General features: G+C 39.4%; 1 protein-coding gene and 1 long non-coding RNA gene across 2 annotated transcripts; one reads left to right on the top strand and one right to left on the bottom strand.

Annotated features, from left to right (window-relative positions):
* The first annotated feature begins 6,315 nt into the window (after positions 1-6,315).
* Positions 6,316-10,585, top strand: LOC135625133 (uncharacterized). The gene is made up of 4 exons (XR_010491911.1): positions 6,316-6,639; positions 9,560-9,655; positions 9,781-9,899; positions 10,005-10,585. It is a non-coding gene; the product is annotated as an uncharacterized LOC135625133 (long non-coding RNA).
* A 757-nt stretch (positions 10,586-11,342) lies between these two features.
* LOC135626001 (probable E3 ubiquitin-protein ligase RHY1A) lies at positions 11,343-12,518 on the bottom strand. The gene is made up of 3 exons (XM_065131192.1): positions 12,128-12,518; positions 11,934-12,031; positions 11,343-11,849 (listed from the first exon to the last, which is right to left on the bottom strand). Exons 1-3 carry the CDS (start codon positions 12,272-12,274, stop codon positions 11,534-11,536), a joined length of 561 nt encoding a protein of 186 aa, XP_064987264.1. The 5' UTR covers positions 12,275-12,518; the 3' UTR covers positions 11,343-11,533.
* Between the last annotated feature and the right edge of the window lie 1,031 nt (positions 12,519-13,549).

Raw genomic sequence — 13,549 nt, forward strand, 5'->3', positions numbered from 1 at the left:
TCAGACAAGGCAAGAAGTTCCGGGGGACTGCGGCAGGCAGCGGCGGTGTTGGCGGTGGAGGAGGAAGAGAAGAGACACCCTAGGAAACAAGGTCGGAAGTAGGGCAGGAGGCTCCTGCGGCGAACGACCGAGGGCCGCATCATAGCAGCGCTTGCAGCGTTGATGGCGCAAGAAAAGACTATATCCCGCGCGTATACAGTACAAAATTACATGTGTATCCCTGGCGATTCAAAGTCGATAATTTTCGTGTTTGCCCTTCTATTTTTTTGTTTATAATATATGTATATAGAATTATTAAAATTATAATACATCTATGTTTTATAATATTAAAATTTAATTGATATTAATGTTTCTTTAAACATAATACATCCATGTCTTCTCAAATCGAATAAAACAATCAGTATTTTAATATTTTAAGTCTAAAAATAAGGAGTCAAATAATCGTGAAAGCATAGAGGGTATTATATCTATTTTAAATTTATGTATTTTCTATACCATTGAAAACCTAATTAGTAAGTAATCAACATAAGATCATTAAATGGATATATATATATATATATATATATATATATATATATATATATATATATATATATATAACTGAAAAATAGGTTATTATAAAACTTTGACATTACATGTAAAACCCACATATATTACTCAAAAAATATGATTATGATATGTGTGCATATGTGCGCCTTCTTAGTTAATCCATAATAGTTGTTAGAACAGAGGTGCTTAAATTTTGATGACATTAGTAATTTTATTAGGAATTTTAAGGATGTTATAGTTTTATTTTCTAAATTCAAATTAGAAACTTCAACCATGATTAATATTTACAAACTTGAGTTTTGTATATGGATGAATACTGATGAAAGGGGTTTATATGAAGTCTCTTAATATTTGATGGCACATATATGTTATATTGAATCAAGAATGTTTCCTAACTGAAGTATCTATCAGTATCCTAATATTCTTGGCAGGATAAAGAATGTCACTAGAAAAAGATTTCAAACACTTGGTTCTTTTAAAAATATTCCCCAAGGTTTTACCACACCCCTATCAACCCAGTCAACATCAAAAGAATCAGATTCATCAAAATTGGACCAGCCTACAATTCTGGAAGATATGTTTCATATATTAATTATCAGCTGACAAAGATGACATTCAGATCCCCAAGCCAGAAGATGACATGCAAATAATATGAGGTTGGGAACTTGCGCCAGAGTAACATTCAGATCATATATCTCTGGCCCCATAGGAATGTCATAATCAAACATTATCATTGTAATTCTTAACCACAGCAGATTGAGTCCTAGAAGATTTAGTAACCACATCATCAGCAGACAAAACCCAAGTATACTCATGAGAACCAATCCCACAACAGAGGATTCATGTGAAACTGCCATCATTTAAGATCTTACAGAGGATTTAGTAACCACATCCCACCTTGTTGTCCCCCTGCTTGAAAAGTGAGGTGGACAAAATTAAGCTAAGAAGCCTGTAGTCCCCTCCAGCAAAACTTTTGCCACAAGCTTGACTGGGTTGACACCAGTTCCAAAATTAGAAGAGCCTATATTGATCATCCTGCAAAACAAACAAAGAAAACAGATCTGGTTGTGTTTTCCTGAGGCACCACCAACCACCAGTTGTCCCTACCAATGCTTGTGCAAGATTCATTCCAAGAGAGGGAATTGCAACTGAACATAAGAAATGGATCTATTCACCAAGTCAAGTTGAATGGGGGCTGGAAGAAGAGAAAAGTTCACAACAAAGGAGCCTCCAGCAATCATCACTTCCATTGTAGATCTTCCACAGCCATATGGGGGGCAGTGCTCTGCAAGTCGATACTTCCAAGAACTCCCTGATATTTAGATTTGCATACCCTTTGTCCAATTAATCACATATTTTTCTCGATGATACCTTGCTATGTCGATGCAGTTGATCATTAGAGTGAATAGAAATTTCAGCAACATAATTTATATGAGATATTAGTGCTCACCATATCTATGATTAAGTCAATTAATGGCTAATTAGTTCCATAATGTACAAGCCCATCAGAAAAAACATTCATCAATGTAGCAATTATTGCCATTTGCTATTAGATAACAATGCATATCATGTCAAATATACTGCAGTTTATATATTGATGGTCAAGTGATATTTTAAGAAGCCTGATAAGTAGAATCGCTTATGCTTGTTCATGTATTGTGTGAAATGATATAATCAATAGTGTCACACTTCTAACGAGAGATTTGTTTCCATAAGAATTTTTGGATTGGGGATGGAATCTACAATCAAAATAAAAGCTCCGAACAATAACAACAAAATAACATTGCTCCAAGAGAGTACAGTTCGTCTCCAGTCTCATGGAACATCTCATGGAACAACAAGGAGATGGTAGGCCCCCCATCTCTTAACAATGTTAGATCTGACTGATATGTGAATAGTGCATTTCCTAGTAATATCTAGCCCATGATGATCATACAGACCACCAAAAGAGTATGCATGCAAAAATCACAATGCATAAAAGAACTTTAAAATGTAATATTCTAATTAGCATGCAAATGAATCAGTTGACTAAATATAACAATTCTATAATGCATTTATATACCTTCTGCTCAGAGATATGCAAAGTGACAAATCAGTATGAGGAATCACTCAAAACGAGTTATAGAAACAAGACTTCGGTGTTTAAAGTATTTTGTGAAATTGTTGCTAGCCAAAAATTCAATGAAGCGCCTAGGACTCAAACATTTGATGGAGATTATGGAACTTGTATGAAGACCTTATGCAGATATTGCATAACTCCTCTGAAAATTAACTATTAGAAACTCCAACATGACAACGTCTAAGTACCCATCAGGCAATAATTTGGACAGCCACAAGTTCCTACGGTAGATCCAAAATGCCATCACAATCGGATCACTAGAAGTTTGGAAATCTTGCAGTTCACAGACAGACCAACTATGGAGAATTTACCATATGAAAAAAGAATTAAATGACAAAATTTAATTGAGCAATGAATCATTAAGACAAAAAGATTCGTTTAAAATCACTCCTAGTCTCCTACTCTTGAACTTATTAAACAAGAAGAAACCTACTCCTGGATAGACCTTCAAATAAAACCTTCTAATTCTATTTTCAGAATCCCAATCTAGAGGTATTATCTACCTTAGTCAGTCACAAAGATGTCAAGCAGGTCAGGGACATTTTCTTTGTAACAAAGAACAATTGCCCATAAATTTTTTACTGAATACAGTGGAAGGCAGCTCGTATTGTACATTGACTATCAACTTTCAGTTTCAACAATACTATTACACAATAGAAATGAATAGTGTGATTCTCCAGACTGCAAATTATTAGTCTTGACTGGCAGATGATGTAGGATGGAATACGTCTGACTTCCTTGACCAAAAATTTCACCTATGATCAATTTCAAAATTAACTTGAATTCAACCAACTATTTAAATTTGTCAGACAATAAATTGCACAGAGTTCAGCTCACATGTTCCCAAGATAAATCTATCCTACTTCTCAATCAGGTTGCTGAGTGGAATTTGAATAAAAACTTGGCAGTTTCACATCCAAATAAACAATTTGTCATATGCTTCAGAAACATCAAGGAATAATTAGAAAGCTACTACAAGATTGGTTCAGAATTTCTGTTTATGCAGTGCTGAAGAAAGTCACACCTGAATGGATCATCAAATTTACGCTACTAATTCTTCAACACCTGAATGGACCATCAATCATGCGCTACTAATTCTCAAAATCCAAAATGACAGAAATCAACTCTCTTCTCACCCAGTCACAACTTATAAATGTCAAGCAGCTCAGGAACATTTTCTTTGTAGCTGAGAACAAACTTCTCCACAAATTTTGTATCTTGTCTCGTTACAAGGGAATGGAACTTGTACCGTGAGGTCCATAACCCGTTCAACTTCAACATCTCCATCGCACGAGACCTAGGAATTACCCTGTTCTTCAAACTAAACAACAACAGCGTCGGCTGATGGGCGTTGCAGGAGGCATGTACCCAACTTCATTGACGAAAATTCCATCTTTCACTGCAACTCCTTCTCGGAAATAGATAAGAATTTTGGCGTTTTTCTGAATGCGGCATGGAACTCCGCCTCTAACCAACCCAAGCTTGTCATGAGCTTGATTTTGGCCTCAATGTTTTCTTCGCAGACCAGGTAGAGGACAGTGATGGTCCACATGACTAGCATCGATTCCCGGGGCATCCCCATATCCTAAGCTCGAACAACCAAAGCCCGGAGATTATCTGTTTTTTATGACAAAATGTGGATGATTTCTCACGATGAGACGGATCCTTTCCTCGGAGATACCGCACATATCCCTTAAGAACGACAGGTTGGGAAGCACCCTGTTCTCAATTCTGTGGGTCAGAAACCGACGTCGCCTCTTGATTTGACATGCTCGAGGAGGAGCTCCTGCGATCCAAACACTTCATCCCACATCTCCAACTTGGGGAGGAGGGAACGGTGGACGTCAAGGGAAATCGACAGGATGAATTCAACGAGTTCGGAGTCCGAGAAGCCCATGCTGCTTAAAGATAGAAACTTTGGGGCAAGGTTCTTCTCCACATCCCAGCAGAGGAATCCAGCCAGGCTTCCAAGTTATCATCTTTCTGAGGTGCGCCATCGAAGCCCTGGGATCTCATGAAGGTGAGGACGGCATCGGGTTTCTCTGTCGATCGAAGGTGGGCTAGGGTTTTAGAGGCCTCGGCCGCCTCGGTGGCGGAGAACCCGCAAGACTTCACCAGGTATTCGACCATCAAGCGGGTGTCAGGAGATGCGCCATCGGCTGACGAGGAGGAGAAGAGGTCGCGCAGGCGGTGGAGTTGTAACTAACAAGGGGAGGAGAGCATTGCGGCGAACTACGAAGGCGAGCGAGCATCGCGGCGCGGTTGGAAAGGAGGAGGACAGCCACAGACGGCGGCGCCCTCTTTCAACTAGAGTGCGAGGTTCGTTATGCGTTACTGAGGACAAATGTGTCAAATCAACCGTCCAAACATATGTGTGTCCTTGCAGTATTATATAATTAACAATAAAAAATAAATTCTCGAAAAATTTTAATAAATTTGAGAATTTTTCGTGCAGCATTACAAATTCTTAGGGAGGGCCCCATGCGTGTGAAGAACATTTTATCTATAATAAATTAAAAAAATAAATTTGTTTGAATCTATCATCTCCATCTTACACCATCACTCACAATCATCGTGAGGGTTGCTACTATCTATGTTTATCTTAATAATCTTATCCCTACATGTTTCATCCATGATTCTTATGCTAGAAGCATAATTATCATAATTATCATTTACAATGGGCTTATTACATATAGTCATTGTCGGCATGTGCCCTTGTATTATCATAGTTCTACGCTTTTTTTTTACGGTGTAAGGGCAATCGATGGTGATAGGGGTAAAAATGATGATGTGACACGCCATGACAGCATCCCCTGAGCGACACGATCCCCAAGGCTCGCCATACCCTGCAGCAGCTCGGCCTCCCACACAGCCTCAGTGACAATGTCAGACGCCACCAAAGGTACAGTCCTGCCCTGCAAACGGGCACATCAGGTAACACCCAAGCTCATCTATAAATACCCCCAAGTTCCAAACAAAAGTGGACAAGGCGAAACACACTAGAAAGCACTTCTGCTTCTCTTTCTCTGAAACCCCCTCCACATCTTTCTCTAACTTGATCGTCGAAGGGATCGGGTCGAGCACCCCGACCCGACCTGTGTGCAGGTACGAAGACGGTGTCGCCTCTTCTCGGAGCTTCCTCCCGACCCGAACCGCCGACCTGCCGACCCGAACGACCGATCCTGAACCACGGTGCCCGACCGCAGGGAGACCCCGAGGGACATCGCCCGAGATCCCCGACTTCTGGACCTCAGAACCGAGCCGCGTCGGCCCCGAGGCCACGGCTTAAAAAGTTACTTACCGTAAGAGATGGTAAGAGCTAAAGGTAAAATATTTATTAAAAAATAATTTACAATTTTTTTTAAATTTGGGATTCTCCAAAAAAAAATTCTTAAATTTATGATTTCTTTTGAATTCGCTCTAAAAATAATGCGTTTAAATTATTGGAAAAAGAATATATTAGTCATATAAGTTACTCTCTCTTGGGAGGGAACAGCGGGTCCCATCGTGGCTTAGACAAAGTAATATGTCCAATCGCAACACTCGGTACACCGTCGGGTATGAAGTAACGGGTAACTATAGGACGGTTTAAAAATATATTGGAGAAATTCTTGCTCCAGAGGAAGCCCGTGAAGTCGTTCAGGGGTGATATGGTCTCTCAAGACCTGACGTGGCAGAATCCACTCATCAGGACTTGAAGGTTGACAAGACCGTCGCAGGGTTTCACGGTCGACTCACTCTTTCGGGTTGGCATTTGCTGGTGGTTCGTTGAATGTCCCGCCCCGTCGCTGGCTGTTTCTCGCCTCGCCTCCTCCTTTCGCTGTGAATCAAGCACTGGGTTCGGGAAGCAGCTGCACGGCCCCGCGGTCGTCGCATCACCGGCCCCGAGGCCGTCCGAGGCTCCGGCTCGCGTCCTTCCTCTGCGCGGAGCGGCCACCGCCGTCGCTCCCTCCTCCGCCGACTCTCGTCAGGTACTAATCTGACGATCAAGCGAATTTCCTGAAAATCTATTTGTATAGTACTAATTGTTTGTCTCATATTCATGGTGGATGCCTTGAATTCTTGCTTAAAAAGATGATAGATCAATTTTTCTTGATCTTTTGGCACTAATCTTTTTCGCTATGTTTATTTGCATTTCCTTCTTTTGTTATGACATTTGAAATACATGTTTTTTAGATCTATGGAGGGCTTTTGCCCTCTAAAGTTAGGGTTATCGTTGGGAAAGTGAATCTCTTGTGATTGAGGACTGTAATGAACGGATACATCTGACGCTTATAGGTTGCTTAACTCTCTCGATTTATTTTGTTCACTATGTTTGTTTAGCATCTGGAGATCTTGAGGATGAATGAATTGGTGACCTAAGGTGGTTAGTAATTGAAATTGGGTAAACATGTTGATACGCTCGAGCATCGTAATTATGCATCAAGCTACGGAATAATAACAAGATTTCAAGAGTAGACATTTTCTTATAAAAGCATATATTTATATTAAGGAGGCATATAATCTGTCAAAAAAGCAATAATGGTGCTTCTGAATAGAATATGGGAGACATGAAGAGGAAGGCAGGTGAGCAAAGGAGTTGGGTTAAATTTAAGTTGTGGAATGCTGGGAGATTACAGTTCTTCAACCTCTAATGGATCTATTTCAAAGATGAGAAATATGTGTTCCTCAACTCCATAAGATGACATAGCATCACATGGGAGCTTCTCTGAAAACATTAAAAAAACATTATTGAGCTTGAGCAAAATAAGTTTCAGATTTACACCTGAAGGTGGTGGATGGATCATTTCTCAATCTAGAGAATTTTACTGTTTATTTCAATAGGTAGACACACACTTCTACATATACATATGATCAAATCATGATACCCCCATTGAGGAAATATCAAAATAAGCTGACAATCATGCAATTACTGGATTTAAATTTGAAATGCAAGAATGTATTTAATCACTTTTTCAGTAGTTAATTGCATGAATCACATTATGTCACAATCAATATTAAATTTAAATTCAAAGACTATTGTATTATACCAATGGCTTCAACATATACTGTGCAAACTTGATGTGGAGGGATAGGATCATATTGTTAAACAAAAACCTGCTTGCGTCAAAACATGGTTGGAGGCTTGGAGGATGCATGGGACAAGGAAAAGCTTCACTTGGAATGAAGGAACATAAGGTACTAATAATCATGGTCTACAGTACCGAACTATACCGCCCGATACGGGCGGTACATACCGGTCCGACAGGTTGCCGGTACGCGGACCGTCATATGAGTGCACTGTAGCAGAGCTACAGTACTCGACACACCTGAGTATACTGTACTCGACACACCGATACGGTACGGTATTGCGAACCTTGCTAATAATTGACTAAATAATTAGTTGAAAAGGTGGATTAATAAATTTCACTCAAGATTGATGTGTGTGTGTGTAGGCAATTATGTGCAATTTTTGTATTACTAACAAACAACCTATGCTTCTGAGAGTTGGGTATTCTATCACACATATATATGATAAAAGATGTGGTAGATAATTATGTGCAAGTTTTGTATTACTAACCAACAACCTATGCTTCTGAGAGTTGGGTATTCCATCTTGCATTTTGTATGAGCTTTCATAAGAGTGAATCAACCTAGTATCAAACTGTACTCTATGATGATGAACTTCAAGTTGATGGAATGCCTAACCCTTGAAGCCTATGATTTGAGGGAGAGTTTGGTTGTCTGCCGGTAGATTAGCCGCCTTCAAGTTCATTTTGCAGCAAGCAATCCGCTTGCAAATGTACAGTTGTATGTAAGTAGATGATTTTACAACATGTGTACAAGTAACTAAACCCCTACATTTTATAAGAGTTTTACAGTTTCAAATATTGAATGTTGCACTTGCGAACTGGATTACAAGTCAAAATTGGATCAGAGTACCCTCATTCTCTCACATTGCTCCTCTTTCTTCCTTTACTTTAGTCTGCATAACTGTTATCATCTTCTTTCTATTTAAACACTGATATCATCTCTAATATCTCAATTGCAATTACAATTAGTAACTATACATGCAGGCATTTAAACAACTACACCTATAACTTGCAGCATTTGCTATTTGCGGGCATTTCTAATTAAGAAAATCAGATGTCCTCAAAATATCCTGCAATAAATAAAATAAAATTCCAAATAGTTAATAGAAAAGATAAACCAAGATTGAAGTTTCGAGTCAGTTTATTAAAAAAATCAAGAGATCCCGTAGCTTAAATCATCAATAGATGAAAAATAAGGAACTAGTGATCAAATAATTCTTGGCTATCCTCCATCACCATCATGCCACTCAGTATCCAATCATCGAACGGATGGCTGAGATGCAATGGATCAGGTCTCTGGTTCAAAATATTTGGTGGACTCAGTGTCTTTCATATCCAACCATTGGAATGATTCCAAAGGAAGCATATATATTGCATCCAAGGAGGTCCAATATGTGATCGGATTGAAAATTTTGTAGGAATTAATGTCATCTGAAAATTTCATTTCTGTTCTTGTTTCCAATAGATTTGTTGATGGATTGCATCACCAGGGTAGAATTATATAGATTATGCTGACATATCCATATATCGAACTTCATGTTACATCTTTTGTCACTAAGCATTTCACTTTTAGAAATAGAATTATAACTACGGGATATGGTAAGTCCTATCTAATCCAAAAAAAAGAAGCAAAAGTATCGTTTAAGTGTCCGTTAGTTATTGTTTTTTTGTTTCAGTTGTCCTTTGTGGAGTTGCTTTCAAGCGACTGGGTAAATAACCCAGATTTACCATTGGCAAATCTTATTGGTTAAAGTGCTTTTGCAACATGTTATTTATTGCCATCATGTGTAGAAAATTAATTAATCACTTCTTTTTCAAGATCAAGTGCTTTTACAGAAGTTTCAATAAAAGTTAATTCTCAGAAGAGTGCATTGGATTGAAAACCAACAAATTGGCCGCAAAAGAATGCAATCAGGTACGTTAAACCAAGGGCAAGCATGAATTGCCCTAATTTGAACTGGGGGTATATGCTGACATTGATGAGAATCTCTTTCAAGAGGAGATTGTCCTGAAGCATGTTTCGGTAATGTTTTGGCTCAGTATAGCCACCACACTTAATGGAGCTACAGGAGCACCAACTTGTAGATTGTACTGAAGCTCTTGATCAGGAAAACCATGAGGTGACGAAAATAAATGTCTGACATAAAGATGGACTGAAGGTAAAAAGTACAAGTCAGCTTAATGTAGATCAGCCAAGGTTTTACTTACAGATGCAGATGAGGAAATTGCAAACTAAAAAATTCATTACTGGTATTATTCTGCAGATATAACTCTAGGGCAATGTTCAGACTTCGGATCGGGCCTTGGCTAGATGGCAAAGACTGAAACATCCAACATAATTTTTATGCTTTAGGGCAGTTCCCTCCACATGGGACAGCCATGCTCATATCCATCAGCTTCAGCAGACACCTAAACCTCAATAATTCTCCCACTTGGAGTTGATGGCTGTCATTTCAGAATGGGGACATACTTTACTACTGACAATACACCATCTCAATTATTTCTTCATGCTCACCTGTCTGTGTCAGTCTCAGGTGGTCATTTACATATGGCCATCTAACAACAAGAACTATCTGAGTTAATCTCATTATTCCAAGTTAACAACTAAGGTTAGAGTTAGTCTTGGCCTATGATGATCCTGTTGGCTTACAATTTGCTCTTTGGAGAGATTTCTTGCAGATGTTAATAACAAATTATTTAGTTTATGACAGTCAAGACTGTGGCCTAGAAAGAGAAGATAATATTTCAAGTTTGGTGATCAAAGTGGGTCTTTGTCAGTCTTTGTTTGTCATGACTATGATAATGATGACATAGCTCGTAATAAATGACTTACAGAAGAAAATGGTTGTGGTTTCTAAGGCTGATGATCATCAATCTACAGTGATATGACTAGTTTCTATCTCCAACTAAATGACAGGAAGAACATACCAAACACACACTGGCATTGATCTATAGTTATTTTACAGGAATCATAAACAAATTCTTAAGAATTTTTAATATAACCTAATCATGGAGACTAAAAATCTAATTGCAAGATAAATCTTGTTAATTCTCTGCAAAATGGAATTGTACCCCTCAGAAAAAAAAGAAAAAGTTGCCGAAGATTATGATACTGACCAAATAGGTAGAAGATATATGTGCAAACATGGCTTCTCTTTCTGACTCAAACTTCCTCTGAGATATGGAAAAAGAGAGATGCAAACTAGTCTTCATCTATTAACTTCAAATACATAAATTTGAGTTCTTTTCTTTTGCCAAAAATGAAAATTATTTTTTTTTCTTGATGTTGATACAAGGAAAGAAACAAAATGGGCCGCATCTTGTCAACATCAAACATTAAACTTCATTTATTCTTCAGGGAAAAAAAAAAAGAAATCTAAAAATGCCGTAAATTGTAGACTTTATCCATATTTCATACTTGAAATACGAAAAGTTTTGGTTATTGACCAATGCAGAATGAACAACAAGGCTGTGTTGAAATTATCAATATCTTTCTGGTAATTAAACATTTAGGATCCAGTGAAGGAATTATAACCAAAACACTTGGATGTTAAACTGGGCGTAGGAATTCTTTGTGCTCATCCATCATCAAAATCAACACGAACATCTTAATCTTAATCTTTCATTGAAACCTACTGCTTATGTTCCACCAAACATGCACAAGAGCAGCAGAAAGTTACTGCAACTTGGATCAGTTTAGGGTCTAAACACGATGATGAAGCCTCGAGTGGCAGCAGGTCAGACCATTAATCTATTCTCGGATTACTGATTCCGATGTTATCTGCAGAAATGATCACTGAGAAACTATGGTGGTTCTGCAACATGGGCAGTGAGAGCTGCTCTCTAGCCATGGCAACACGCAGTCCCAGTGGAACCTGTGATCGCACGGCAGGTGCACCAGTATATCGCCCGTCTCGAACTCCTCCAAGCACACCGCGCAATCCGCCTGCTCCGACGACCTCCACCCCAGCTTGCTCCAACTAAACTTCCTGCTGCTCTTCTTGGAGGAAGAGAACACCTCTCTCTGCACAGAGCCAAGGATCCTGTGCTTGTGTCCCTGGCCACATCCCTCGTTCTTGGTCTGCTTCACGCTCCCTAAGCTATTATGCCTGCAGTTAAAACAGCAGACGCAATCACAACAAACAACTCGTGTGCTAGGCAAGAAGGAGATGCACGCCGGATTCCCCACACACCTCTTGATCTGTAGTCTTGCATCCAACCTCTCCCTGGCTTCCCTGGCGACGTGTCCGAGTGCCTCGCCATGGATTTCTCTGCTCAAGGTGCTTCTTTTCTGATGAGCCACCACCACCACACCAAGTTAGCTAAAAGGAAAACGACGAACGAGGATGAACTCAATGTTCAAGAAGAAGATGAAGGTGAACTGTACCGTGGAGCTACTACTCAGATGCGCCTCATGTCCTGTTCTGTACAAGCAAAAGGATGACCTCCTCGAACTGGTGGACGAATCCACCGGACCGCCGAGATGGAAGCCCCTCCGCCGGGCGCATTCCACGCCAGGGAGCATCCCCGCCATGATCACACAGTGGTACACTCGTTGACCTCTGTACGAGTATACAACATGAAAAGGGAAGCTAAGCTCTCAGCTAGCCTTCGACTCTTCTTCAGATTCCCTCGAGAACTAATGGGGGATGCAGAGTGAGCTAACGGGGGATGTAGGAGGCCACATAAAAGAAGAACAGGTAAGGTGATGAGAGGAAGAATGATTCCGGAGGTCTTGGCAGACAAGGACATGGCGCTATCATTGAAGCTTCCAGCCATGAGAAGGACATGGCGCTATCATTGAAGCTTCCAGCCATGAGAGCAACATATACCATCGTCTGTCCCACTCTCTTCCCCCACATATAATTCAGCCTGGCTTTAGCTAAATGCAGTCCGCAATGACAAACCAATGAAGTGAGTTTTCATATGTACATTTTGATATCAGCATTTGATCAAATCCATAAACTTATATTGGTACATACATTAGTATTTAAAACCTTCGATCATATAATGTTTTGATTTGAGTAGCTGCAAACATTAATCTCAGAGATTAAATCACTACTATATCTAGGAAAATTAATTTCATACAACTGCTGTATTTGTACTCCATACTCTACTAACACTACTTTTGAGGTGTGGAGAGTAGCTACAAGGAACATCTCCAGATATATACTCTTACAATCTCACAATTTCCTCGCATAGAAATATTCACTTGACAAACCACCCATAAGAGAATTCCCAACAGAGACTAGAGTTATATCAGAGTCACATTCAATCAATTTTGGATTGGTATTCACATATCTCACCTTGTTGTCATTGCTCGGTTCCTTGGTTCTTTCCAACATTGTAACCAGTTGTCTAACTTGGTTGTTGAGGATTTTAACTGTCATGTCAATCAACAAAAATCACAAATAATGGCAGTGCAACATACCATCACTATATCTACTACTGTGGATCTCATTAGAGAGAATCCTCATCTCAATCAACTCTTGTATTCAGTCATATGCCAATGTAGTAGTGCTCATCTCCAGCCACAAATTCTAAAAACCATGCTAGTGAATAAAGCAAATGTAAGTTCTGGCAACATTACTTTCCCTTCTTTTCTCTCTCTTTCATCTTTCCCTGCCACTACCTTCCCCTCACCATCACCTTTGCAGCTATCCGCCAAAAGCTCTAAACCTGGATGCCTTTAATGGCATGGAGCAATTAGAAATGAGGAAGCAAGAGAAAAACAACCATGTCTTCCATGCAAAGACTCAGTATTACTGGGTTGCTCTCAAACTGAGAAACCATCAGGATATTGGAAAAT

This window comes from Musa acuminata, chromosome BXJ2-10, assembly GCF_036884655.1.
Source record: "Musa acuminata AAA Group cultivar baxijiao chromosome BXJ2-10, Cavendish_Baxijiao_AAA, whole genome shotgun sequence".
NCBI lineage: Eukaryota > Viridiplantae > Streptophyta > Magnoliopsida > Zingiberales > Musaceae > Musa > Musa acuminata.

Excerpts from the sequence above, each read along its gene's own strand:
- LOC135626001 (XM_065131192.1), bottom strand. The coding sequence starts at position 12,274 with ATGGCGGGGATGCTCCCTGGCGTGGAATGCGCCCGGCGGAGGGGCTTC. Across the intron at positions 12,032-12,127 it reads ATCTGAGTAGTAGCTCCACG|AAAAGAAGCACCTTGAGCAG; the intron begins GTACAGTTCACC and ends GTGGCTCATCAG. Across the intron at positions 11,850-11,933 it reads GCAAGACTACAGATCAAGAG|GCATAATAGCTTAGGGAGCG; the intron begins GTGTGTGGGGAA and ends TTTTAACTGCAG.